This window comes from Grus americana, chromosome 1, assembly GCF_028858705.1.
Source record: "Grus americana isolate bGruAme1 chromosome 1, bGruAme1.mat, whole genome shotgun sequence".
In the NCBI taxonomy this organism is placed as follows: domain Eukaryota; kingdom Metazoa; phylum Chordata; class Aves; order Gruiformes; family Gruidae; genus Grus; species Grus americana.
Genome location: NC_072852.1, coordinates 1,222,363 through 1,250,117, shown reverse-complemented (window position 1 = coordinate 1,250,117; position 27,755 = coordinate 1,222,363). Strand labels below are relative to the sequence as shown.

The window sequence follows — 27,755 nt, the reverse complement described above, 5'->3', positions numbered from 1 at the left end:
GACACAGGGATGTGGGGTGTGGGGCACGGGGACACGGGGATGTGGGGTGTGGGGCACAGGGACACAGGGATGTGGGGCGTGGGGACATGGGGACACAGGGATGTGGGGTGTGGGGCACGGGGACACAGGGATGTGGGGCGTGGGGACATGGGGACACAGGGATGTGGGGTGTGGGGCACGGGGACATGGGGATGTGGGGCGTGGGGACACGGGGACGCAAGACACAGGGACACAGAGACGTGGGGACACGTGGCACGGGGCGTGGCGACACAGGGACATGGGACAGGGGGAGATGGGGCGTGGGGACGTGGGGACACGGGGACGTGGGGACGTGGGGACACGGGGACAGGGTGCCGCGGTGCCGGGGCGGCGGGTGACGCGGTGCCACCCCCAGACAAGTACGCCATCGGGTTCCTGCCGCGGGAGAACGGGGTGCACTCCATCGACCTGCGCTTCAACGGGCGCCACGTGCCCGGCAGCCCCTTCAACATCCGCGTGGGCGAGCAGAGCCAGGCCGGGGACCCCGGGCTCGTCACCGCCTACGGCCCCGGCCTCGAGGGCGGCCTCACAGGTGACACCGCTCGGGGACGCGGTCGATACCACGGCCGCGGGGATGTAGCTCTGGGTGGTGGCAACGGTCGCGGTCGGCACCGTGCTGTGGGAGGGCGGCCATGGGGACGTGGCTGTGCCCATGGGGTGGGGGCCACAGGGACGTGGCCGTGGGGAGGTGGCGGTGGGGACACGGCCGTGGTGTGGGGACACGGCTCGGGCTGGCAGCAGTGGGGACACGGCCATGGGGATGTGGCCATGGGGACACGGCCGTGGGGACACATCCATGGGGTGGTGGCTGTGAGGACGTGGCCATGGGGTGGTGGCCATGGGGATGTGGCCATGGGGACACAGCCATGGGGACACATCCATGGGGTGGTGGCAATGGGGACGTGGCCATAGGGCCACGGCTCAGGCTGGTAGCAGTGAACGTGGCCATGGGGTGGTGGCAATGGGGATGTGGCCATGGGGACACGTCCATGGGGTGGTGGCTGTGAGGACATGGCCATGGGGACATGTCCATGGGGTGGTGGCAATGGGGACATGGCCGTGGGGACACATCCATGGGGTCGTGGCTGTGGGGACGTGGCCATGGGGCCACGGCTCAGGCTGGTAGCAGTGAACGTGGCCATGGGGTGGTGGCAATGGGGACATGACCATGTTGTGGTGACAGTGGGGACGTGGCCGTGGTGTAGTGGCCATGGGGACGCAGCCATGGGGTGGTGGCTGTGGGGACACAGCCATGGGGTGGTGGCCATGGGGCTGTGGCTCAGGCTGGTGGCAGTGGAGATGTGGCCATGGGGACACATCCACGGGGATGTGGCCGTGGGGACACGTCCATGGGGTGGTGGCTGTGAGGATGCAGCCATGGGTTGGTGGCAGTGGGGCTGTGGCCATGAGGACACGTCCATGGGGTGGTGGCCGTGGGGACATGTCCATGGGGTGGTGGCAGTGGAGATGTGGCCATGGGGCCGTGGCCATGGGGTGGTGGCTGTGGGGACACAGCCATGGGGTGGTGGCCATGGGGCTGTGGCCCAGGCTGGTGGCAGTGGAGATGTGGCCATGGGGCCGTGGCCGTGGGGACACATCCATGGGGCTGTGGCCATGGGGTGGTGGCAGTGGAGATGTGGCCATGGGGACATGTCCATGGGGTGGTGGCCATGGGGACACGTCCATGGGGTGGTGGCCATGGGGTGGTGGCCATGGGGTGGTGGCAGTAGAGATGTGGCCATGGGGTGGTGGCCATGGGGTGGTGGCCGTGGGGCCGTGGCCATGGGGTGGTGGCTGTGGGGACACGTCCATGGGGTGGTGGCCATGGGGCCATGGCCCAAGCTGGTGGCCATGGAGATGTGGCCATGGGGTGGTGGCCATGGGGACACATCCATGGGGTGGTGGCCATGGGGCCGTGGCCGTGGGGACACGTCCATGGGGCTGTGGCCATGGGGTGGTGGCCATGGGGTGGTGGCTGTGGGGACACATCCATGGGGTGGTGGCCATGGGGTGGTGGCCGTGGGGACACGTCCATGGGGTGGTGGCCGTGGCACGGCGCGGTGCCGGCACCTGACCCCCCCCCGGCGCAGGCGTGTGCTCCGAGTTCCTGGTGAAGACGGCGAACGCGGGGGCGGGGGCGCTGGCCGTCACCATCGACGGCCCCTCCAAGGTGAAGCTGGACTGCGTGGAGTGCGCCGAGGGCCACCGCGTCACCTACACCCCCATGGCGCCCGGCAACTACCTCATCTCCATCAAGTACGGGGGGCCGCACCACATCGTCGGCAGCCCCTTCAAGGCCAAGGTCACCGGTACGGAGCGGGACGGGACCCCCGGGGGGGTGGCAAGGGGTCGGCGGCGTGATGGGACGGGGGGGGGTCTGGGGTGACGTGACGGGGGACCCCCGAGGTGACAGGATGGGGGGGTCCCCAGGGTGATGTGAGGGGGGGGTCCCCAAGGTGACATGAAAGAAGACCCCCAGGGTGACAGGATGGGGGGGTCCCAGGGTGATGTGACAGGGGGTCCCTGGGGTGATGTGATGGGGGTCCCAGGGTGACGGGGGGTCCCAGGGTGCTGTGACAGGGGGTCTCTGGGGGGGGTTCTGACGACACCCCCGCGCCCCCCAGGCCCGCGTCTGTCGGGGGGCCACAGCCTGCACGAGACCTCGACGGTGCTGGTGGAGACGGTGACGCGGGGGGGGTCGGCGTCGCGGGGCCCCCCCGCCTTCGGGGGGCTCCCCAAGTTCTCCTCGGACGCGGGGAAGGTGGTGGCGCGGGGGCCGGGGCTGGCCACCGCCTTCCTGGGCCAGAAGAACCATTTCACCGTGGACTGCAGCAAGGCCGGTGCGTGGGGGGGCACGGGGGCACGGGGGGCTCGGGGGGGCTCGGGGGGGCACGGGGGGCCTGGGGGGGGCACAGGGGGGTCTGGGGATCACAGGGGGGTCTGGGGGGGGGCACAGGGGGGTCTGGGGGGGGACACAGGTGGGTCTGGGGGGGGCACAGGGGGGCACGGGGGGCTCGGGGGGGGCACGGGGGGCCTGGGGGATCACAGGGGGGTCTGGGGGGGCACAGGGGGATCTGGGGGGGCACAGGGGGATCTGGGGGGGGCACAGGGGGGTCTGGGGGGGGACACAGGTGGGTCTGGGGGGGGCACAGGGGGGCACGGGGGGCTCGGGGGGGCACGGGGGGCCTGGGGGATCACAGGGGGGTCTGGGGGGGGGCACAGGGGGATCTGGGGGGGGCATAGGGGGGGCACAGGGGGCACAGGGGGGTCTGGGGGGGGACACAGGGGGATCTGGGGGGTCTGGGGGGGGCACAGAGGGGGCACGGGGGGGTCTGGGGGGTCACAGGGGGGTCTGGGGGGGGCACGGGAGGGCATGGGGGGGCACAGGGGGGGCATGGTGGTCCTGGGGGGTCACAGGGGGATCTGGGGGACACACACGGGGGAGTCACAGGGGGGGTCTGGGGGAGACATGGGGGGTCTGGGGGATCACAGGGGGGTCTGGAGGGGACACAGGGGGGGCATGGTGGTCCTGGGGAGTCACAGGGGGGTCTGGGGGGGACACACGGGGGAGTCACAGAGGGGTCTGGGGGGGACACATGGGGAAGTCATGGGGGGGTCTGGGGGGGGTCACTGGGAAGGTGGGGGCTGCTGTCTGGGGGGTCTTGAGTGGTGCTGGGGGGGTCTGGGAGGGGAGGTGGGGGGGCACTGGGGGGGTCTCGGGTGGGCCTGGCGGGGAAGTGATGGCTCATTGAGGGGGTCGGGGGGATCTGGGGGGGCTCGAGTGGTCCTGGGGGGGTGATGGGTCACTGGGGGGGTCCTGGGGCCTCGAAGTCAGGGTGAGGACCCCCCCCCCAGGTACCAACATGCTGATGGTGGGGGTGCACGGCCCCAAGACCCCGTGCGAGGAGGTGTACGTCAAGCACGTGGGCAACCGCGTCTACAACGTCACCTACACCGTGAAGGAGAAGGGGGACTACGTCCTCATCCTGCGCTGGGGGGACGACAACGTCCCGGGCAGCCCCTACCGCGTCACCGTCCCCTGACCCCCCCCCCCCGCACCCCCCCCCCCCGCACCGGGGGGTCCCATCGGGGTCCTGACCCCACCAATAAAGCACTGGGAGACTCGGGGGGGCTGTGATTGCTGTGAGGGGGGTTGGGGGGGGGGCCGGAGGGACCCTAGGGTGGGTTGGGGGGGGGTGTCCAGGGCAGGACATGGGGTTCGGGGGGTTCCTGGGGGGTTGGGGGGGGGGGGTCCGGGGCAGGACATGGGGTTCGGGGGGTTCCTGGGGGGTTGGGGGGGGGGGTCCGGGGCAGGACATGGGGTTCGGGGGGTTCCTGGGGGGTTGGGGGGGGGGGTCCGGGGCAGGACATGGGGTTCGGGGGGTTCCTGGGGGGTTGGGGGGGGGGTCCAGGGCAGGACATGGGGTTCGGGGGGTTCCTGGGGGGTTGGGGGGGGGGGGTCCGGGGCAGGACATGGGGTTCGGGGGGTTCCTGGGGGGTTGGGGGGGGGGGTCCAGGGCAGGACATGGGGTTCGGGGGGTTCCTGGGGGGTTGGGGGGGGGGGTCCGGGGCAGGACATGGGGTTCGGGGGGTTCCTGAGGGGTCTGAGATGGGTTGGGGGGTCTGGAGGGACCCTGGGGTGGGTTGGGGGGGGGTCCGGGGCAGGACATGGGGTTCGGGGGGTTCCTGGGGGGTCTGAAATGGGTTGGGGGGGGGGTCCGGGGCAGGACATGGAGTCTGGGGGACCCTGGGGGGGTCCAGGTCGGGACATCGGGTCCGGGGGGGGGTCCAGGGGGGGGCTGGGATGGGTTGGGGGGTCTGGAGGGACCCTGGGGTGGGTTGGGGGGGGGTCCGGGGCAGGACATGGGGTTCGGGGGCTTCCTGGGGGGTCTGAGATGGGTTGGGGAGTCTGGAGGAACCCTAGGGTGGGTTTGGGGGGGGGGTCCTGGGGGTTCCTTGGGGGGTCCAGGTCGGGACATCGGGTCCGGGGGGGGGTCCAGGGGGGGGCTGGGATGGGTTGGGGGGGACCAGAGGGGCCCTGGGGTGGGTTGGGGGGGGGTCCGGGGCAGGACATGGAGTCCAGGGGACCATGGGGGCGTCCGGGGCAGGATATGGGGTCCAGGAGGGGACCCTGGGGGGGGTCCGGGATGAGTTGGGGGGTTCCCGGGGGGGTCCTGGGGGTTCTGGGGTGGGTTGGGGGGTCCGGGTCAGGACAGTGGGGCCCTGCGTCCGTGCGGTTGGGGGTGCTGTGCCCCGGGGGGGGGGGTCAGGACGGGGGGGTCCCATGGGGGTGGGGGGGCCCATAGGGGTGGGGGGGGCCCATGGAGGGGGGGTTCCCCCCCCCGCGTCCCCTCAAGGGCACGGCGCGCTGCGCATGCGCCAAGCACGGCCCTCGGGGGCGGGGCCACGGGGCTGGGGAGGGGCGATCGCTGCGGGGGCGGGGCAAAGGGCCGGAGAAGGGGGCGGGACCAGCCCTACATGGGCGGGGCCAGAACCAGGGGCGGGGCGGGGCCAGCACGGCGGGGCGGGGGCTGCGGGGGCGTGGCCAAGAGCTCGGGGGCGTGGCCAGAGCAGACGGCCGCAGCGGCCGGTGGCGCCATTAATCGGGGGCGGGGCCAAGAGTTCGGGGGCGTGGCCAGAGCAGACGGCCGCAGCTGGCGGTGGCGCCATTAATCGGGGGCGGGGCCAGATGGCGCAAGCAGGGCGGGGCCGGAAACGACGGGGCGGGGCCGATGGTCGTGGGCGGAGCGACAGCGCCGTTGCCCTGACGACGGTGGGAAGGGGGCGTGTCCCTCTGCGGCGCGCATGCGCAGCGGTGCCCCGGGGCCGGTGGCGGTGCGGGCCATGGCGGGGCGCGGGAAGCTGATCGCGGTGGTGGGGGACGAGGACACGGTGACCGGGTTCCTGCTGGGCGGCGTGGGGGAGCTGGATAAGCACCGCAAGCCTAACTTCCTGGTGGTGGAGAAGGAAACCAGCCTGGCCGAGATCGAGGAGACGTTCCGGTGCGGGTGGGACCGGGGGGGGGACGACACCGGCCTTGGGGGGGGACGGGGGACACGGGGATGGGCCTGGGGGACACACGGGAACCGGCCCGGGGGGGGGGGGGACACGGACACTGGCCCGGGGGGGGACACGGGGATGGGACGGGGGGGGGGACGACCGGGGGGGGACACGGAGATGGGCCTGGGGGGGGACGACACCGGCCTGGGGGGGGGACGGGGACACGGAGATGGGCCCGGCCTGGGGGGGACACGGGGGTGGGACCGGGGGGGGACACGGGGATGGGCCTGGGGGGGGACGACACGGACACCGGCCCGGGGGGTGGGGGGAAGTCCCGGGGTGTCTGGAGCAGGGGGGGGGAAAGGGGGTCCCGGGGGGGGTGGTGGTGTCATCCCGGGGGGGTCCCGGTCCGCTGACACCCACCCCCCCCGCCCCCCCAGGAGCTTCCTGAACCGGGAGGACATCGGGATCATCCTGATCAGCCAGTGCCTGGCCGAGCTGATCCGCCACGCCGTGGAGGCGCACGCCCGCCCGCTGCCCGCCGTGCTGGAGATCCCCTCCAAGGAGCACCCCTACGACCCCGCCAAGGACTCCGTCCTGCGCCGCGCCCGCGGGGTCTTCAGCCCCGAGGACATGCGCTAGGCACGTCCCCGCACCCACCCGGGGTCCCTGCACCCACCCCCGGGGGTCCCTGCACCCACCCCCGGGGGTCCCCGCCCCAAGCGTCCCCACCCCAGGGTGCTGCTGGGGGTCCTCACCCCACCCCAGGGATCCCCACCCCAGGGTGTTGCTGGGGGTCCTCACCCCATCCCAAGGGTCCTCACCCCACCCCAGGGTGCTGTCAGAGGGTCTCCACCCCATCCCAAGGGTCCCCCCCCCACCCCAGGGTGCTGCAGGGGGTCCTCACCCCACCCCAAGGGTCCCCACCCCAGGGTGCTGCGGGGGGTCCTCACCCCACCCCAGGGATCCCCATTGCACCCCAGGGTGCTGCCGGGGGTCCTCACCCCACCCCAGGGATCCCCACCCCAGGGTGTTGCTGGGGGTCCTCACCCCATCCCAAGGGTCCTCACCCCACCCCAGGGTGCTGCCGGGGGTCCTCACCCCACCCCAGGGATCCCCATTGCACCCCAGGGTGCTGTCAGAGGGTCTCCACCCCATCCCAAGGGTCCCCCCCCCACCCCAGGGTGCTGCAGGGGGTCCTCACCCCACCTCAGGGGTCCCCCCCTACCCCAGGGTGCTGCTGAGGTATCCCCACCCCAAGGGTCCCCACCCCAGGGTGCTGCGGGGGGTCCTCACTCCACCCCAGGGATCCCCATTGCACCCCAGGGTGCTGCCGGGGGTCCTCACCCCACCCCAAAGGTCCTCACCCCACCCCAGGGTGCTGCCGGGGGTCCCCGCGCTGCCCCGTGACACTTGCTCAGCCGCCCTGGGGAAGGGGAAGTGTCACCGCGCCGGCGCTGCCGGAATCTGCCTGCTCCTGCCTGCTGCTGCCGGATCCTGCCTGCCACGGCTGGCACAGGCAGGGAGGAGATGGCTCCGAGAGGGTGTCGGGGTGGGGGGGCACCCCAAGGACACCAGGCGCTTGTGATGTCACCGTGGGACCCCAGCGGCACCCCAGGGTGGGGGCTGGTGGTCGCTGACCCCCCCGCGTGTGTGTGTCCCCCCCCCCCCCGTGTCCCCAACACGCGCTGTCACCGCTCGCTGCCTGCGCTGTCTGTGGGTCGCGCCGGGGGGCTGGGGGGCGGGGGGGTCCCCCCAGTGCTGGGGTCCACGGCTGGTTGGGGGGGACACACCCCCATCTTGGGGTGCTGGGTTCTTTTGGGGCTGGTGGGGGAGCTGGGGGCACCCCCCTTGTCCTGGGGTGCTGGGATTGATGGGGACCCCCAATCTTGGGGTGCTGGGTCCCCCCGATGTGGGGCTCAATGGGGACCCCCAGTCTTGGGGTGCTGGGTCCCCCCAATGTGGGGATGTGGGGCTCAATGGGGACCCCCAATCTTGGGGTGCTGGGTCCCCCCAATGTGGGGATGTGGGGCTCAATGGGGACCCCCAATCTTGGGGTGCTGGGTTGCCCCAGTGCCAGGATCCAGGGCTGGGTGGGGGGACCCCCCATCTTTCTGTGCTGGGGGCAGGGCTGGGGGCACCCCCCCTGTCCTGGGGTGCTGGGATTGATGGGGACCCCCAATCTTGGGGTGCTGGGTCCTTTTGGTGCTGGGGGGGGGACCCCTGTCCTGGGGTGCTGGGATCAATGGGGACCCAACATCATGGGGGGCCAGGTTGCCCCCAGTGTGGGGGTGCGGGGCTCAATGGGGAGCCCCAGTCTTGGGGTGCTGGGTGCCCCCCATGCCAGGATCCAGGGCTGGGTGGGGGACCCCTCTGATCTTGGGGTGCTGGGTCCTTTCGGGGCTGGGGGGACCCCCTGTCTGGGGGTGCTGGGTCCTCCCAGATACGGGGGTGCAGAGCTCAATGGGGACCCCCCAATGTTGGGGTGCTGGGATCGATGGGCCCCCCCATCTTGGGGTGCTGGGTCCCCCCCATGCCAGGATCCAGGGCTGGGTAGGGGACCCCCAATCTTGGGGTGCCGGCTCCCTCTGGCGTGGGGGTCCGGGACTTGGGGGGGACCCCACATGGAGGGGGCTCCCCACCCCCCCCGGTGTCACCCTGGCCTGGGGGGGCACCCACACCCCAGGGAACACGGGGGGGGGGGGGGGCACCCGGGGGGGGTCCTGGCACCCAGGGACGGGGGAGCGCTGGGCACACACACACACAGGGGTGGGCACACACACACGTGCTTGCACGCACAAAGGCGTGTGCACAGACGGCTACGTGCACGCATGAGCACATACGCACGCGCACACACGTGCGTGCACATACACGTATGCACACGCAGAGATGCGCACGTGCAGACACCCGCGCAAGCGCACACGCGTACGCGCACACGCAGCCGCGCGCGTGCACCCACGTTTGCATGCAAACACATACGTGAGCACGCACGCGCGCCTTTGCACGCCCGCCCACCCGTGTGTGCACGCCCACTCGCCCTCACCTCGCGCCGGGGGGCTGTGGGTGCCCCCCCCCCGTCCCCGCGGCCGGACGCGTTGATCCTCTTTGTCCCCAAAGCCGCTTAGTGCGGCTCAGTGCCCGGACGCACCGGCACCCGCCCTTGCACACCCGCCCAAGCGTGCACAGGGCGTTCGCACCCCAGCCCTTGCACACCCGCCTGGATGTGCGCGGGGTACTCGCGCCCCGGCCCTTGCACGCCAACATGAGCGTGCACAGGGTGCTCGACCCCCAGCCCTTGCACACCCGCCTGGATGTGCGCAGGGTGCTCGTGCCCTTACCCTGGTCCTTGCACAAACACCCCTGGGCGTGCACGTGGGTGTGCACAGGGACAAGGTGTACAGGGCTGGTGCCACACACGCACACACCCTTGTGCAGGCAGCGCAGGCAGGTGACGGCCTGGGAAGTGCAGGCAGGTGATCCAGCAGGCAGTGGAAGTTGCCCGACAGTGCAGGCAGGGCAGTGGTGCAGGCAGGGCAGTGGTGCAGGCAGGGCACACAACCAGGCAGGGCAGGCAGCCCAGTAGGTCCTACTCCAGGCAGTGCAGGCAGCAGTGGAGGCAGGGAAAACCACAGGCAGTACGGACAGTGCAGGCAGGCGATACGCACAGGCAGCGTAGGCAGCACCAGCAGTGCAGGCAGGAAATACTCCAGGCAGCAGAGACAGCACAGGCAGTGCAGGCAGGAGATTTCTTCAGGCAGTGCAGGCAGGAGACACCCCCAGGCAGGACAGGGCAGGGCAGAGAGGGCAGGCAGGAGATACCCTCAGGCAGAGCAGGCAGGGCAGGGCGGGCAGGAGATACCCTCAGGCAGGGCAGTGCAGGCAGGAGACAGCCCCAGGCGGGCAGGGCAGTGCAGGCAGGGCAGTGCAGGCAGGGCAGCCCCGCCCGCCGCGGCTCATCCCGCCGCCGCCCCCGCTGATCCCCCCCCCTGTCCCGGCCCGGGCTGGGGCAGCAGCGCCGGGGGCGGCGGCGCCGGGCAGGTAAGGGGGGGGCGGGGGGGGCCGGACCCTCGGGAAGGGGGTCCCGGGGTTGGGGGGGGCGGGGGGGGGCGGTCCGGACACGGGACCTCTGCCCGGCTGGGGGGGGGGGGGGGGCACCCCGAGGGACCCCGGGATGGGGGGGGCTGGCGGGATGGGGACCCCCGGAGGGGCAGCACGGGGACCCCCCCCCCCCCCTTGCCGGGGCGGGGGGGGGGGGGTGGCAGATGGGGAGCCCCCCCCTCCCCCTGCCCTAATTACCCGCCGCTAATTGGGGGGGGGGGGGGTAGGAGCAGCACCTGGCGGGGGGGGGGGGGCGCCATATGGTCCCCACCCCCACGGGCGGGGGGGGGCTCGGGGCCCCCCCACCCCTGCAGACCCCATTTTTTTGGGAGGGGGTGTCCGGGGAGGGCACCCGCGTGTACGGGGGGTGGGGGGAGGTGCACACGCGTGGCACACGGGGCGGGGGGGGACACGGGGGACACGGCTGTCCCGCAGGGAGCGGTGCCGGCCTGGCGTGGGCGACCCCCAGGCACCGAGGCCGGTGAGACCCCCGGGGACGGGGACACCCCGGGGCCACGGGTGGGGGACCCCCAGGGGTAGGGGAACGGGGGACCCCCAGGGGTGGGGACCCGGGGCGTGGGTGGGGAGGGGGACGTGGGCACCTGAGCACGGGGTCCTGGGTGGGGGGGGGACACACAGGGATGGGGACCCCAGGGGAAGGGGGCGGGGGGTGGCGGGCATGGGACCGTGGCTGATGGGACACGGAGCTGGGGGTGCCAGCCTCGACACCCCCCCCCCCGGGTGCAGGCTGCCACCGAGGGCCCCGTCCCCGGTCCCCATGGCGGCCCCGTCCTGCCCGGCCCTCCTGGCCACCTGCCTGGCGCTGCAGCTGGCCACAGGTGAGGGGACACCGCGGGGGGGGGGGACACGGACCTGGGGAGGGGGACCCCGGGGGTGGCAGCCGTGAGAGATGGGAGCCAAGGGCATGGGGACCCAGGGGACGGCGTCACCAGGGAGGGGGGACCGGGGGAGGGGGACCCCGGGGGGGTGGCAGCCCTTGGGGACGGGGTCTCGAGGTGGGGGGGGGCCCAGGGGGACACCAGCGACCCGGAGGTGGGGGTCTGGGGAGCGGGGGACACCGGTGACGGTGACCTGCGGGCAGGGTGGGACCCTGGAGACGGGGACGTGGGGACCTTAAGGCACGGAGACCCGGGGAGGGGGACCCGGGACGTGGGGACCCCGGGGATGGCGGTCGGGGGCCGGGGACCCCCGGGGCCGTGCACCCCGTGGGCGGGGGGACAGCGGTGGCCCGACACCCGTCCCCGTCCCTGACCCGCGGTGGCAGCAGCCCGGGGCGACGGGTGCAGCGGCTTCGGGAACCTCTTCACGGAGATCCCGGAGAACAGCGCCCACGGGAGCCTGGTGGCCCGGCTGCCGGCAGCGGGGGACACGGGCAGCGCCGGGCTCCAGCTCTGCCTGGCCGGTGCCGACGCCGCCTGGTTCTACCTGGACGGCCGCAGCGTGCGGCTCAACGTCTCGGCAGGGCGGGCCCTGGACCGCGAGGTGCTGCCCCCGCCCCGGGCCACCGCACTGTCCTGTGTCCTGTGTCCATCTTGTGTCCGTCCTCCATCCGCCTGTGGCCACCAGCATCCACCCTCCATCCTCCATCCATCCTCCATCCATCCATCCATCCTCCATCCATCCTCCATCCATCCATCCATCCTCCATCCATCCTCCATCCATCCTCCATCCTCCATCCATCCATCCTCCATCCATCCATCCATCCATCCATCCTCCATCCTCCATCCATCCTCCATCCATCCTCCATCCATCCTCCATCCTCCATCCATCCTCCATCCATCCTCCATCCATCCTCCATCCTCCATCCATCCTCCATCCATCCATCCATCCTCCATCCATCCTCCATCCTCCATCCATCCTCCATCCATCCTCCATCCATCCTCCATCCTCCATCCATCCTCCATCCATCCATCCTCCATCCATCCTCCATCCATCCATCCATCCTCCATCCATCCTCCATCCATCCTCCATCCTCCATCCATCCATCCATCCTCCATCCATCCTCCATCCATCCATCCATCCTCCATCCATCCTCCATCCTCCATCCATCCATCCATCCTCCATCCATCCTCCATCCTCCATCCATCCTCCATCCATCCTCCATCCTCCATCCATCCTCCATCCATCCTCCATCCATCCTCCATCCTCCATCCATCCTCCATCCATCCTCCATCCATCCTCCATCCTCCATCCATCCTCCATCCATCCTCCATCCATCCTCCATCCTCCATCCATCCTCCATCCATCCTCCATCCATCCTCCATCCATCCTCCATCCATCCATCCTCCATCCATCCTCCATCCTCCATCCATCCTCCATCCTCCATCCATCCTCCATCCATCCTCCATCCATCCATCCTTCATCCATCCTCCATCCTCCATCCATCCTCCATCCATCCATCCATCCATCCATCCTCCATCCTCCATCCATCCTCCATCCATCCTCCATCCATCCATCCATCCATCCATCCATCCTCCATCCATCCGTCCATCCTCCATCCATCCTCCATCCATCCTCCATCCATCCATCCTCCATCCATCCTCCATCCTCCATCCATCCTCCATCCTCCATCCATCCTCCATCCTCCATCCATCCTCCATCCATCCTCCATCCATCCATCCATCCATCCTCCATCCATCCTCCATCCTCCATCCATCCTCCATCCTCCATCCATCCATCCTCCATCCATCCATCCATCCTTCATCCATCCTCCATCCATCCTCCATCCTCCATCCATCCTCCATCCATCCATCCATCCTCCATCCTCCATCCATCCTCCATCCATCCTCCATCCTCCATCCATCCATCCATCCTCCATCCATCCTCCATCCATCCTCCATCCATCCTTCATCCATCCTTCATCCATCCGTCCTTCATCCACCCTCCATCCTCCATCCATCCATCCTCCATCCATCCTTCATCCATCCTTCATCCATCCTCCATCCTTCATCCATCCTTCATCCATCCATCCTCCATCCATCCTCCATCCATCCGTCCTTCATCCGTCCTTCATCCATCCTCCATCCATCCATCCTCCATCCATCCTCCATCCATCCGTCCTTCATCCGTCCTTCATCCATCCTCCATCCTTCATCCATCCTTCCATCCTTCATCCATCCATCCATCCTTCATCCATCCATCCATCCTCCATCCATCCTTCATCCATCCTTCATCCATCCATCCATCCATCCATCCATCCTCCATCCATCCTTCATCCATCCTTCATCCATCCATCCATCCATCCTCCATCCATCCTTCATCCATCCTTCATCCATCCATCCATCCATCCATCCATCCTCCATCCATCCTTCATCCATCCTTCATCCATCCATCCATCCATCCATCCATCCATCCATCCTCCATCCATCCATCCGTCCATCCTCCATCCATCCTGCACCCATCCTCCATCCATCCACCCACCCATGTCCCTCCTCCCTCCATCCTGCGCTGCCTTCCTCTGTCCACCCTGCACCCACCTGCGTGGGGGACCCCCCGGGGTGTCCCTGTGGGGCAGCCCCCCCCCGCGTTCCCCTGCCCAACGCCCCGTCCCTTGCAGGAGCTGGAGTCCCCGGTGCTGATGGTGGCCCTGACGTGCGCCGAGGACGGCTTCTCCCCGGTACGGCCGCCGCGCCCACGGGCCCCCCCAAGGGACACGGGGTGCTCCACGGGACGTGGTCCCACCCTGGGTCCCACCCCTGTGCCCCCCGGCAGGTTGAGTACCGGATCATTGTCCAGGTCCTCAACGAGAACGACAACCGGCCCCACTTCCAGGGGGCCACCATCCTCACCCACAACGTCAGCGAGGTGCCGGGACGGGGACGGGCACCAGGACAGGGATGGGCACCAGGACAGGGATGGATGGCCATGGGCGTGGGGTGGGGACGGGGACAGGGATGGTGCTGGGACAGGGATGGCCCCACGGGCGTGGGGTGGGGATGGAGGTGAGGACAGGCATGGTCATGGTCATGGGGACAGGGATGGGCATGGTCATGGGGTCATGGATTGGGGACAGGGATGGGGACAGGGTTGGCCATGGATTGGGGACAGGGATGGGCACCAGGACAGGGATGGCCATGGTCATGGAGTAGGGATGGGGATGAAGATCTGGACAGGGATGGTCATGGTCATGGGGTCATGGTCACGGGGACAGGGTTGGCCATGGATTGGGGACAGGGATGGGGACAGGGATGGTCATGGTCACGGTCATGGTCATGGTGACAGGGAAGGGCACCAGGACAGGGGTGTCACGGCCAGGGGGACAGGGTTGGGCACGGGGACGGGGATGGGGCTGGTGCTGGGAGAAGGTGGGGTGCCCGGGGGGGTTTGGGGACACGGGGGTGTGTTTGTTCGGGGGTGCGGGTGGTGCCGGGTGGTGACGGGTCGGTGCCGTCAGCTGGCGGCCGTGCACTCGGTGGTGTTCAGCACGCAGGCGGAGGACGCGGACGGGGACACGCTGATGTACGTCATCGACACGGCCTCGGTGAGCCCGGGGGCGAGGCGGAGGAGGGGGGGGACACGTCAGGCCGCGCGGGGGTGGCGGGGGCTGGGGCCATCTGGCGACGCTGAGCCCCCCGCCCGGCCCCCAGCCCGACGCCAGGTTCTTCCGCATCGACCTGCCCAACAGCGGGAAGGTGGTGCTGGCGCGAGCCCTCGACTTCGAGAGCAGGCAGCAGCTGGAGGTGGTGGTCACCGCCGTGGTGAGCCCCCCGCGCCCGGCGGGACCCCCTGCCCGCGCCCTGCCCGCGCCCTGCCCGCCCGCCCAAGTCGGGGGGCTGGGGACCCCTGCCCACCCCGCGGCGTCCCCTCACGTCCCTGCCGTCTACCGCCTGCACCCCCGGCGCCGTGGGGCTGGGGACCCCCGTGCCCACCCCGTGCCCGCCCCGTGCCCACCCCGTGCCCGGCCCTGGCGCCGCCATGACACGAGGACGGTGCACGCGCGTGGGTGAGACCCCCGTCCCGGCGTGCCCCCCCTTCCCCCCCCGTGCCCGCCGGCCGATCCCCGCCGTCCCCGCTAATTGGGGGTGACGTGATCCCGTCAGCCCCCGGCACCTGCCCTCAATCCCCCTCATTTCCCTAATGGGTGCCCGGCCCCCCCGCCCCAGCAGACACCGGGGGGGGGGGCACCCACCTGCCGGCACCCACCCGCCAGCACCCACCCATCAGCACCCCCCTGTTCTCAAGGGGTCCCCCCTGCCCTGAGCTGCCGACCCCATTCCTGGCTGCGCTGTGGGGGTCCCTGTGCCGTGGGGGTCCTTGTGTCATTGGGGGTCCCCGTGATTGGGGGTCCCTGTGCCATTGGGGTCCCTGTCCCCTGGGGGTCCCTGTGCCATTGGGATCCTCGTCCCAGGGGGGGTCCCTGTGTCACTGGGATCCCTGTGATTGGGGGTCCCTGTGCTGTGGGGGTCTCTGTGTTATTGGGGTTCTTGTCCCATGGGGGGTTCATGTCCCCTGGGGGTCCTGTGCCTGTGATTCCCTGTCCCCTGGGGGTCCCTGTGCTGTGGGGGTTCCTGTGCCATTGGGGTCCTTGTGTCACTGGGGGTCCCCATGATTGGGGGTCCCTGTCCCCTGGGGGTCCCTGTGCCATTGGGGTCCTTGTCCCATGGGGGGTCCCTGCACCAGGGGGATCCCTGTGACTGGGGGTCCCTGTCCCCTGGGGGTCCCTGCACTGTGGGGGTCCCTGTGCCACGGGGGTCCCTGTGCCATGGGGGGGTCCCTGTCCCTGGCTGGGCAGCACCCATCCCGTTTCGCAGCAGGCAGGGCTCAGTGCGGGCAGGGCTCAGTGCAGGCAGGGCTCGGTGCAGGCAGGGCTCGGTGCGGGCAGGACGTGCCCCAGAGCGGGGTTTGGGGAGCTCTGTGCCCCCCACCCGCCCACCCGTGTGTGGGTCGCTCCGTCAGGAGATGAACACCCGGGAACGGTTCAACGCCTCGGCCCGCGTGCGCGTGAACGTGCTGGACGGGGACGACCAGTACCCCCAGTTCCTGCCCTGCACCCCCCGCACCCACCACGGCCTCACCGTCTGCACCAGCCCCGTCTACACCGCCAACGTCACCGAGGGCCAGCTCCAGGTGGGGACACGGCACGGGGGGGGATGGCGGGACGGGGGCGTCCCGTGGGGCTGATGAGCTCTGCGCGCGTGTGTGTGCGTGTGTGCACGTGTGTGTCTGTGTGTGTGTGTGTGTGTGCGCGTCTCCCCAAAACCCAGGGGGGTCCCCTGAGCTTCAGCCCCGGCTCCGTCTACGCCGAGGATGGGGACAGGGGGCTGAGGGCGGCCATCACCTACTCCCTGCTGGCAGGTACGGGGGGGCAGGGACACGGGGGGGAGGGACACGGGGGGGCAGGGACACGGGGGGCAGGGACACGGGGGGGCAGGTACGGGGGGGGCAGGTACGGGGGGGCAGGGACACGGGGGGCAGGGACACGGGGGGGCAGGGACACGGGGGGGCAGGGACACGGGGGAGAGGGACACGGGGGGGCAGGGACACGGGGGGGCAGGGACACGGGGGAGAGGGACACGGGGGGGCAGGGACACGGGGGGGCAGGTACGGGGGGGGGGGCAGGTACAGGGGGGCAGGGACACGGGGGGCAGGGACACGGGGGGGCAGGGACACGGGGGGGCAGGGACACGGGGGGCAGGGACACACAGACACGGGGGCACAAGGACATGGGGGGGGGGGGCAGAGCCAGCTGCAGTGCCCGGGGGGGTCACAGGGCTGGTGCCCCCTGCCCCCCCCATCCCCGGGACAGGCCGTGCCAGGGGTCGGTGTCTGGGGAGGGGGGGGCTGTGCTGGGGGGGGATCAGTGCCCGGGGGGGCTGTGCTGGGGGGGGCTGTGCTGGGGGGGGATCAGTGCCCGGGGGGGGCTGTGCTGGGGGGGGCTGTGCTGGGGGGGGATCAGTGCCCGGGGGGGGCTGTGCTGGGGGGGGCTGTGCTGGGGGGGGATCAGTGCCCGGGGGGGGATCAGTGCCCGGGGGGGGGCTGTGCTGGGGGGGGATCAGTGCCCGGGGGATCAGTGCCCGGGGGGGGCTGTGCTGGGGGGGGCTGTGCTGGGGGGGGATCAGTGCCCGGGGGGGGATCAGTGCCCGGGGGGGGCTGTGCTGGGGGGGGGCCGTGCAGGGGGAGGGAGCTGTGCCGGGTGGGGGGGAGTCCATGCCCGGGGGGGGTCCTTTTTGGGGGGAGGGTGTCTGTGCCTGGGGGGATCCTTTCGGGGGACGGGGGTGTCTGTGCCCGGGGGGGGGCCGTGCCGGCACAATCCGATTGCTGGGATCCAATGGGGCCCGCGGGTGCAAATTGCATAAAGGGATCAAGGGGGGGGCCCCTAATTCCCCCCCCCCACCCCGTTACAGCTGCAGAGTGGCTGGGGGGGGGGGTCACGCCCTGGCGCACCCAAGGGTGTTGCAGCACCTGAGGGGTTAAACCCCCCATACCTGTGCTCAAAGGGTCAACAGTGCTGCCCCCCCCAAATAGAGGGGTGGCCCTGGCAGCCCTGGGGGTGTGGTGTGAACGTCCGGGGGGGGGGGAACATTGGGGACCCCCCAGGGATGCCCGGGGTGTGTAGGGGAATTTCCCACAATGCCCCGCGGCGGGGGTGGATGGGTGGGATGGGGGGGAGGCTGGGGGTCCCCAGCTCAGCCCTGGCCCCCCCCTGCCCCCCAGGCCAGGAGAGCGGCCGCTTCCACATCGACAACATGACGGGGGCCATCACGCTGCTGCGGGCGGTGGAGAGCAGCCGGAGCACCCCCGCCATCAGCCTCAGCGTCATGGTGGGGGGCACCTGGGGTGGGGGGACCCCGGGAGAGGGGGGGGACCCGGGGGGGGGGGGGCGGGGGGAGTCTGGGAAGGTGGGGGTACCCGGGTGAGGGGTGCTCGGGGAGGTGGGGGCACCTGGGATGAGGGATAGTCAGGGAGATGGGGGGGGTGCCAGGGGAAATGGGGGTGTCTGGGGTAAATGGGGGTGCGCAGGGTGATGAGGGTACCTGGGATATGGGGGTACCCAGGGAAATGGGGGTGCACAGGGATATGGGGGATGTATGGGGTAAAGGATGCCCAGGGAGATGGAGGTACCCAGGGAAATTGGGGTACCCAGGGAGATGGGGGTACCTGGGATAAATCGGGGTGTCTGGGGATATGGGGGATGCCTGGGGAGATGAGGGTGCCCGGGGAGATTGGGGGTGTCCAGGGATATGGGGGTACCCAGGGAGATGGGGGTGCCCAGGGAGATGGGGGTGTCCGGGGATATGGGGGTTCCTGGGGAGATGGGGGGTACCCAGGGATATGGGGGTACCCAAGGATATGGGGGTACCCAGGGAGACGGGGGTTCCTGGGGAGATTGGGGGTGTCCAGGGATATGGGGGTACCCAGGGAGATGGGGGTACCTGGGGAGATTGGGGGTGCCCGGGGAGATTGGGGGTACCCAGGGATATGGGGGTACCCAAGGATATGGGGGTGCCCAGGGAGATGGGGGGTACCCAGGGAGATGGGGGTACCTGGGGAGATTGGGGGTGCCCAGGGAGATGGGGGGTACCCAGGGATATGGGGGTACCCAAGGATATGGGGGTACCCAGGGAGACGGGGGTTCCTGGGGAGATTGGGGGTGTCCGGGGATATGGGGGTACCCAGGGAGATGGGGGTGCCCAGGGAGACGGGGGTGTCCGGGGATATGGGGGTACCCAGGGAGACGGGGGTTCCTGGGGAGATTGGGGGTGTCCGGGGATATGGGGGTACCCAGGGAGATGGGGGTGCCCAGGGAGATGGGGGTACCCAGGGATATGGGGGTACCTGGGGAGATTGGGGGTACCCAGGGAGACGGGGGTGCCTGGGGCGCTGGGTGGTTCCGGGGGGGTGAGCGACACCCACGGTGCCGGTGCCGAGGGGATGCCAGGCAGCACCCATGGGTGCAGCGGGTCAGAGCCGGGTGCCCCCCCCTCCCTCCCCGCACCCCGCAGGCCTCGCAGGTGAACGACGCCAACAAGTTCGCGGTGACGCAGGCGGTGGTGCGGGTGCTGGCGGCCAACCGGCACCCACCGCGCTTCGCCCACCCGACGTACCGAGCCTTCGTCCCCGCCGGCGCGCGCGAGGCCGCGCTCCTCCTCACCTTCGGCGGCCGCGTGCTGGCCCTGCGCGCCCACGACCCCGACTTTCCCGAGGTGGGCGACCCCCGGGGTGGGTGGTGGTGGGGGGGGGGAACGGACACACACACGCGTGGGCGGGTGGCGCGGGCAGGGGCTGAGGCGGGTGCCCCCCACCCGCAGGGTGTGAACCCCCAGGTGCGGTACAGCCTGCGCCCCGGCGCCAACCACAGCCAGCTCTTCCAGGTGATGCCCAACGGGCTGCTGGTGGCCCGCGCCGACCGCCTGCACCCCACCCAGACATACCGCCTGCAGGTGGGGGTGCGGGGGGGCACGGGGGATGGGGGGCAGGGGGGGATTGGGGGGGCAGTGGGGGATGGGGGGGCAGTGGGGATTGGGGGGCACCGGGGGATGGGGGGGGCACTGGGGGATTGGGGGGCACCGGGGGATTGGGGGGGCACTGGGGGATGGGGGGCAGTGGGGGATTGGGGGCAGTGGGGGATTGGGGGGGCAGTGGGGGATTGGGGGGGCACCGGGGGATTGGGGGGGCAGTGGGGGATGGGGGCAGTGGGGGATTGGGGGGCACCGGGGGATTGGGGGGGCAGTGGGGGATGGGGGGCAGTGGGGGATTGGGGGCAGTGGGGGATTGGGGGGCACCGGGGGATGGGGGGGGCACTGGGGGATTGGGGGGGCACCGGGGGATTGGGGGCAGTGGGGGATTGGGGGCAGTGGGGGATTGGGGGGCACGGGGGATTGGGGGGGCACCGGGGGATTGGGGGGCACTGGGGGATTGGGGGGGCGCCAGGGCTTGGGGGGCACCAGGGGCTGGGGGCACTGGGGGGGCACCAGGGGACAGGGACACTGGGGGGGCAGTGGGGGATGGGAGGGCACCAGGGGATTCGGGGGGCATCGGGGGATTGGGGGCAGTGGAGGCTGGGGGGGCACCAGGGGATGGGGGGGCACTGAGGGATGGGGGGGCACCGGGGGATTGGGGGGCACCAGGTGATGGAAGGGCACTGGGGGATTGGGGGGGCACTGGGGAATGGGGGGGCACCGGGGGATTGGGGGGCACTAAGGGATTGGGGGCACCAGGGGATTGGGGGGCACCAGGGGCACCAGGGGATGGGGACACTGGGGGGGCAGTGGGGGATGGGAGGGCACTGGGTGGGCATCAGGGGATTGGGGGCACCAGGGGCTGGGGGGGCACCGGGGGACTGGGGGGGCACTGGGGGATGGGAGGGCACCGGGGGATTGGGGGGCACCGGGGGATTGGGGGGGCACTGGGGGACGGGGGGGCACCGGGGGATTGGGGGGCACTGGGTGGGCATCAGGGGATTGGGGGCACCAGGGGCTGGGGGCACTGGGGGGGCACTGGGGGGGCACCAGGCGATGGGTGGCACAAAGGGGCTGGGGGGCACGGGGGGCACTGGGGATTGGGGGGGCACCGAGGGATGTGGGGCACTGGGGGGGGGCACCAGGGGATGGGGGGCACAAACGGGCTGGGGGGGCACAGGGGGCACCAGGGATTGGGGGGGCACCAGGGGCTGGGGGGCACTTGGGGGGGGACACCAGGCCATTGGGGGCATTCAGGGGGTATGGGGGGATTTGGGGGGACACCAAGGGGTTTGGGGGGCACTGGAGGGGAGGGGGGGCATGCTGGGGATGGGGACATCGGGGGACGCGGTGGGGAGCTGGTGGTGGGACCTTGGGGGGGGGGGGGGACAGGAGGGGGAATGGGGGGCGGGGGGGGGGGCACAGAGACCGACCTTGGGGGGGAGCACCCATGGGAGCACCCCGGGGTAGCACCCAGGGGCAGGGAGGGACCCCCGGGGCACCCCAGCAGGTCTCAGGGTGGTGGCACCGTGTGCCCCCCCCCCCCCCCCCCAGCGCCACCGTGTCCCCCCCCCCAGGTGCTGGCGAGGGACGAGGAGTCGGGGGAGACCTCGAGCACCGCGGTGGAGCTGGAGGTGCTGTGGCCGGGGCAGGCGGGTACGGAGCGGGGGGCTGCGTGTGCCCCCCGGGGGTCCCCTCGGCACCACCCCCCCACCCACACCCCCCACCCCGGGGCAGGGGTCCCCCCTCCTGCCCCACCTCACGGGATGGGGTGCGGGGGGGGGGTGTCCCCCCCTCTGACTCTCTCCTGTCCCCGCAGCCCCCCGGGACCCCTCGGAGGTGGGGTCGGGCCGGAGCCCCCTGAATATGGGGGTGCTGGCGGGGGGGCTGGGGGCCCTGCTGCTCCTCACCGCCGCCATCCTCTTCCTCATCATGAGGGCGATGAAGAAGCGCCAGCGGCAGCAGGAGACGGCCGACCGCGCGGCGCTGGCCATCGAGAAGCACCCCAACGTGGTAGGGACCCCCCAAACTCCCCCCGCACCCCCAGTTGCCCCCCTGGACCCCCAGTTCCCCCCCTGGACCCCCAGTTGCCCCCCCGAACCCCCAGTTGCCCCCCTGGACCCCCAGTTCCCCCCCCTGAACCCCCAGTTCCCCCCCCGGACCCCCAGTTCCCCCCCTGAACCCCCAGTTGCCCCCCCGGACCCTCAGTTGCCCCCCTGGACCCCCAGTTCCCCCCCCTGAACCCCCAGTTCCCCCCCCGGACCCCCAGTTCCCCCCCTGGACCCCCAGTTGCTGGAACTTCTGGCTCCACAGCTGGGGGGGGGGGAAGGTCATAAAGTGGGGGGGGCCCCCAGGTCTGGGGGGGCTGGGAAGGGGAGGCTCCCCCCCCCCCGTGCCTCAGTTTCCCCACCTGACGCCTCTCTCCCTCCCGCAGAGCCTGAGGTGGTTCCAGCCGGTGAGTGCGGGGGGGCGGTGACCCCCCCCGGGGTGGGGGGGCAGCCCTGAGCCCCCCCCCCCCAAAAAAAAAAGGGTGCTGGGGGTCCCTGTGCCGGGCAGGGGTCGGGGTGCTGGGGGGGGGGGTTCCCATGGGGGGGGTCTCTGTGCCAGGCAGGGCACTGGGTGCCGGGGGGGTCCCCCCGGGGGGGTCCCTGGGGCAGACAGGGGTTGGGGTGCTGGGGGGGGGTCCCATGGGGGGGGTCCCTGGGCCGGGCAGGGTGCTGAGGGGGGTCCCGGGGGGGTCCCTGGGCCGGGCAGGGGTTGGGGTGCTGGGGGGGGGGGTCCCATGGGGGGGGGGTCCCTGGGCCGGGCAGGGTGCTGAGGGGGGTCCCGGGGGGGTCCCTGGGCCGGGCAGGGGTTGGGGTGCTGGGGGGGGGGTTTCCCATGGGGGTGCCCCCCACTGACCCCCCGTGTCCCCCCCGCAGGTCCCCGCCGGCAAGTCAGCCCCGAGCCCCCCCAGCCTCTACTACCCCAACGAGGGGTACAGCGAGGGGGGCGAGGTGCCCCCCCCCGCCGCCGCCCCCCCCCTGCCCCAGCCCCCCAGCCCCCCCCCGCCCCCAAACCCCAGGCCAACTCCGTGGGGCGGCCGGGGGGGTCCCGGGGGGGTCCCCAGAGGGGTCCCCGCCCCCCCAGCCGCCCAGCCCCGCTCCCCCCCGCCCCCCCAGCCCGGGCGAGGTGTCGGGGGGCTGCGGGGAAGGGGGGGGCAGCCCCGGCTCGGGGGGGCGGCGGGGGGCCCCCCCGGGGGGGCTGCCGGCGCTGGAGGAGGTGAGCGAGGAGAGCCTGGAGGAGGGGGCGGGGGGGGACCCCAGGGTGCCCCCCACCCTGCTGCAGCTGCTGGAGGACTCCATCGAGTGCTGAGGGGGGCGCGGGGGGGGTCAGGGGCGCGGGACCGCTTTGGTGCGGCTGCTGGGGGGGGGGGCACCAATAAACACCCGGAGCGGCAGCGGGGGCTCCCTGGGGCCGGGGGGGCACGGGGGGCACGGGGGGGCACAGCCCCCAGCACCACCGCCGGGGGCACTGGGAGGCACTGGGAGGCACTGGGGGGGGGCACTGGCGTGCGCTGGGAAGGTAACAGCCCCCAGCCCCGCTCCCCTGGGGGGGCACTGGGATGTACTGGGGGGGACTGGGCAGTTACAGCCCCCAGCCCCACTCCCCTGGCGGGGCACTGGGATGTACTGGGAGGCACTGGGGGAGGGGGCACTGGGATGTACTGGGGGGGACTGGGCAGTTACAGCCCCCAGCCCTGCTCCCTTGGGGGGGGGGGACGACACTGGGGGGGCCTTGGGAGGCACTGGGGGAGGGGGCACTGGGAGGTACTGGGAGGTACTGGGGTGCTCCGGGAGGGTAACAGCCCCCAGCCCCGCTCCCCTGGGGGGGCCCTGGGGGGCCCTGGGAGGTACTGGGGGGGGGCACTGGGAGGTACTGGGGGGCCCTGGAAGGTACTGGGGGGGGGCACTGGGAGGTACTGGGATGCACTGGGAGGGTAACAGCCCCCAGCCCCGCTCCCCTGGGGGGGCCCTGGGAGGCACTGGGAGGTACTGGGGGGCCCTGGAAGGTACTGGGGGGGGCACTGGGAGGTACTGGGATGCACTGGGAGGTTACAGCCCCCAGCTCCGCTCCCCTGGGGGGGCCCTGGGAGGCACTGGGGGGGGGGCACTGGGATGTACTGGGAGGCACTGGGATGTACTGGGGGTACAGCCCCCCCCCCCGCCCCACTCGCACGCGGGGCGCCCCCACGTGGCATCTCCCGCGCTTCCCTGCGGTTGCCACGCCCCCGGGGGCGGGGCCATTCTGACCACGCCTCTTAAAGGCCCCGCGTGGGTGCCGTGGGGGTCCCTGTCCCGTGCGTGGGGTGTGGGTGCCGGGTCCCGGGGGTGCGGAGGGCCTTGGGCGCAGAGCTGAGGGGGTGCCGGGGGCGCGGGGTACCGGGTGGGTCCCCGGGGGTGGGGGGGGTGCCCTTCCCCCCCACTCGTGACACCAGGGTTGCGAGTGGCCGTGGGCGGCTCTTGCTAAGAGGGTCGCGGTGCGGTTTGTCCCTAATCCCCTGGGTCACGAGTGGCACCCACGCACCATCACTGTCACCACCCGTGGGAACCGGGGACCCATGAGCAGCACCCCCTGTGCCAGGGAGCACCCACGGGTGACACCCCCGGGCGGGTGGGCACGCGTGTGACACGGCGGGGGAACGTGTGCTGGGAGCACTGGGGTGTACTGGGAGCACTGGGATGTACTGGGAGCACTGGGGATGTACTGGGGTGCGCTGGGAGCACTGGGGTGTGCTGGGATGTACTGGGAGCACTGGGATGTACTGGGAGCACTGGGGATGTACTGGGGTGCGCTGGGAGCACTGGGGTGCATCGGGAGCACTGGGGTGTGCTGGGGTGTACTGGGAGCACTGGGATGTACTGGGGTGTACTGGGAGCACTGGGAGCACTGGGGTGTACTGGGAAGTGCATCGGGAGTACTGGGGTGTGCTGGGGTGTACTGGGAACACTGGGATGTACTGGGAGCACTGGGATGTACTGGGGTGTACTGGGGAGCACTGGGGTGTGCTGGGAGCACTGGGGTGTGCTGGGGTGTACTTGGAGCACTGGGGAGCACTGGGATGCACTGGGAGCACTGGGATGTACTGGGAAGTGCTGGGGAGTACTGGGAACACTGGGATGTACTGGGAGCACTGGGGTGCACTGGGACGTACTGAGGTGTGCTGGGTTGTACTGGGGCGTATTGGGAGCACTGGGGTGTGCTGGGATGTACTGGGAGCACTGGGATGTACTGGGAGCACTGGGGTGCGCTGGGAACACTGGGGTGTGCTGGGGTGTACTGGGAGCACTGGGATGTACTGGCGTGTACTGGGAGCACTGGGGTGCATTGGGAGCACTGGGATGTGCTGGGGTGTACTGGGAGCACCGGGATGTACTGGGAGCACTGAGGTGCACTGGGAGCACTGGGGATGTACTGGGAGCACTGGGGATGTACTCGGGTGCATTGGGAGCACTGGGATGTGCTGGGGTGTACTGGGAGCACTGGGATGTACTGGGGGGTACTGGGAGCACTGGGATGCACTGGGAGCACTGGGATGTACTGGGGAGCACTGGGGTGTACTGGGAAGTGCTGGGGAGTACTGGGGTGTGCTGGGGTGTACTGGGAACACTGGGATGTACTGGGAGCACTGGGATGTACTGGGGTGTACTGGGGAGCACTGGGGTGTGCTGGGAGCACTGGGGTGCACTGGGACGTACTGAGGTGTGCTGGGGTGTACTGGGAGCACTGGGATGTACTGGGAGCACTGGGTTGTACTGGGATGTACTGGGAGCACTGGGATGTACTGGGAGCACTGGGGTGTACTGGGATGTACTGGGAGCACTGGGTGCAGGCAGGTTCCCGTGGCGCTGCCGCAGGCCGCTGGTGCCCGTGACCTTGGAGCGTGGCCGCCCCCCCCCCAGCGCCTCGCACGCGCCCCTCTCCCCTTGCACACTCCCCTCCCGCCTTGCACACCCACGCACCCCCACGCACCCCCACGCACCCCCTCCCTTTTCCCTTCCGCGCCCCCTCCCGCCTTGCACGCCCGCCTTGCACGCCCCCTTCCACCCCGTGCGCTTCCCTCCCGCCTTGCACACCCACTTCCCGCCTTGCACACCCACTTCCCGCCTTGCACACTCCCCCCGGTAAATAGCCGGGCAGCCCCGCTAATCCCACGGCTGCTCTAATCCCCGACAGCTGCCACGGCTGAGAAAGGCCCGTGGGGGGGAGGACACGGCCCCCACGCCCCCCTCCACTCGCCGCCGGGATCGCCCCCCCCTCACGCCCGTTGTACTCCCACGCGCGGTGCAGCCGGGCCCACGCGGGGCTGGGAGAGGGGCCGGCATTGCACGACCCCCACCCGCACCCACGGGGGACGAGGGAAGCCCTGATGGGGGGGGGTGCCCACGGGCGCGTCCCCACCAACACCCCCCCCCCGTCAGGCCTCCTCTCGCCCCCCCCACCTCCCGTGCCTCAGTTTCCCCCGTGGCGTGGCCGGGTCCCCACGGGTGTGGGCGGAGCCGAGGGGGCGGGGCCGCCCCCCCACGCCCACCCCCTCCCACGCCACCCGAGGAAGGAGCAGCCGGAGCGGCCGGGCCCCGCCGGCCCCTGCCGGCCCCGGCACCCACGACCCCGGGCACCCACGGGACCCCACGGGACCCCACGGGATTCGGCATCCCCGGGCACCACCCGTGGCCGCCCCCCCCCCTTCCCTCGTGTGACCTCCACCCCCACTCCATGGAGGCCCCCCCCGACCCTCCGGCACGGTGCCCCACGGATGTCGGGGTCCCCCACGCGGGACAGGGCCACGAGACGGCGGCGCAGCGCTGCAGCACCCGGCTACTGAGGGCCGGCCACGAGGGCAGGTAGGGCCGGGGGGGGGACACGTCCCGTGGGGGGGCTGTGCCGTGGGTGGAGGGCCAGGAGTGGGTCCGTGCCGTGGGGAGGGGTCTGTGCCGTGGGGGGGGGTCTGTGCCGTGGGTAGGGTGGCCGTGGGGGGGCTGTGCCGTGGGGGGTAGGGCTGGGGGGGGGGGTACACGTCCCGTGGGGGGGGTGTCTGTGCCGTGGGGGGGGGGTCTGTGCCGTGGGTAGGGTGGCCGTGGGGGGCTGTGCCGTGGGGGGTAGGGCTGGGGGGGGGGGTACACGTCCCGTGGGGGGGGGGGCTGTGCCGTGGGGAGGGTGGCCGTGGGGGGCTGTGCTGGGGGGAGTGTTGCTGGGGGGGATGACACACGTCCCGTGGGGGGGGGGCTGTGCCGTGGGGGGGTCGTGCCGTGCGTGGCCGTGCCGTGGGGGGCAGGGATGGGGGGGGTGTTGTGTCCCGGGGGGGGGGAGGGGTCGTGCCGTGGGGGGGGGCTGTTCCGTGGGGGTTGTCCTGGGGGGGCTGTGAGTGGTACCGGGGGGGCTGTGCTGGGAGGGGTCATCTGGGGACAGGGGGGTCCCCACGGGTCACCCAGGGGGCGGGGGGGCTGCCCCTAGCCAGGCAGGTGTGCGCGCCCATGCACACGCGTGTGCACACGGCAGCAGGCGTGCCCACACGCGTGTGGTCACACAGCCCTTACGCCCCCCCGTGGGCACGCCCTTGTGCACTCAGGCCGCCCCACACCCACCAGGTTCACACTCACCGCCATGCACCTGCACACGCGTGTGCACGACACGCCATGCCTGCGAACACACGTGCGTCCCCACCTGTGCAAAGACGTTTGCACGTGTGTGCCTGACGCTTGGGGACACCGCTGCCGCGCGCCCAGGTGTGCACACGCACCCTTGCACACTCACGGCTTTCCGTGCATACCGACGCCTGGCCTTGCACGCGCGTGTGCGGCCCTGACCTTGCCGGCTGCGCCGCGGGGGCGGATTATTGCAGGCAGGGAGCGGGCAGCGCTAATCCCGCTGCTCCCTCCTGCTGCCCGCACCCTGCCTGCACCCTGCCCGCACCCTGCCTGCAGGCGGGGGGGGGGTCGCTGCCAGGTGCCAGCCCCCTTCTTGGGGGAGGGGACCCCCCCCACCCCCAGGGTCTGCATCCGGGGTGCCCTCCCCAGGGGAGCTGCCCGCTCGCAGGCAGGAGCAGGCAGGAGCAGGCAGGAGCAGGCAGGGAGGTGTTTTGCTGCCTGCGTCCCGCAGGGCCTCGTTAGCGGGAGGGTAACGAAGCTCCGCGAGCACAAACAGCTCCTGGCACCCAGT

General features: G+C 71.5%; 3 protein-coding genes across 7 annotated transcripts in view; all 3 read left to right on the top strand.

Moving 5' to 3' along the window:
- The window catches only part of FLNC (filamin C), a 48,879-nt gene extending 44,713 nt beyond the window's left edge, over positions 1-4,166 (top strand). For all 3 annotated transcript variants that reach the window (XM_054813083.1, XM_054813093.1, XM_054813074.1), the window contains 4 exons: positions 395-571; positions 2,130-2,348; positions 2,664-2,879; positions 3,895-4,166. In XM_054813083.1, the coding sequence (XP_054669058.1) occupies positions 395-571; positions 2,130-2,348; positions 2,664-2,879; positions 3,895-4,082 (800 nt within the window). In that variant the 3' untranslated portion in view covers positions 4,083-4,166. The remainder of the gene's footprint in view (positions 1-394; positions 572-2,129; positions 2,349-2,663; positions 2,880-3,894) is intronic.
- Positions 4,167-5,830: 1,664 nt separating this feature from the next.
- ATP6V1F (ATPase H+ transporting V1 subunit F) lies at positions 5,831-7,738 on the top strand. Of its 3 annotated transcripts, none has more exons than XR_008575452.1 (3): positions 5,831-6,041; positions 6,480-6,855; positions 7,399-7,738. XR_008575452.1 is itself a non-coding variant. In XM_054813163.1 (3 exons), the coding sequence occupies exons 1-2, from the start codon at positions 5,845-5,847 to the stop codon at positions 6,679-6,681; spliced, it is 399 nt and encodes a 132-aa protein (XP_054669138.1). In that variant the 5' UTR covers positions 5,831-5,844; the 3' UTR covers positions 6,682-6,701; positions 7,424-7,438. The 3 variants fall into 3 exon arrangements, 1 of the variants encoding a protein (XP_054669138.1); XR_008575451.1 differs by having other exon boundaries at positions 6,480-6,958; XM_054813163.1 differs by having other exon boundaries at positions 6,480-6,701; positions 7,424-7,438.
- A 2,171-nt stretch (positions 7,739-9,909) lies between these two features.
- Positions 9,910-25,785, top strand: LOC129215389 (cadherin-related family member 5-like). Its single transcript, XM_054848332.1, has 17 exons — positions 9,910-10,077; positions 10,885-10,976; positions 11,426-11,640; positions 13,715-13,774; positions 13,870-13,962; positions 14,552-14,638; positions 14,745-14,855; positions 16,054-16,224; positions 16,362-16,452; positions 17,812-17,918; positions 19,101-19,301; positions 19,407-19,538; positions 21,134-21,212; positions 21,376-21,569; positions 21,991-22,011; positions 22,478-22,587; positions 25,773-25,785. Exons 2-17 carry the CDS (start codon positions 10,916-10,918, stop codon positions 25,783-25,785), a joined length of 1,746 nt encoding a protein of 581 aa, XP_054704307.1. The 5' UTR covers positions 9,910-10,077; positions 10,885-10,915.
- The last annotated feature ends 1,970 nt before the right edge of the window (positions 25,786-27,755 follow it).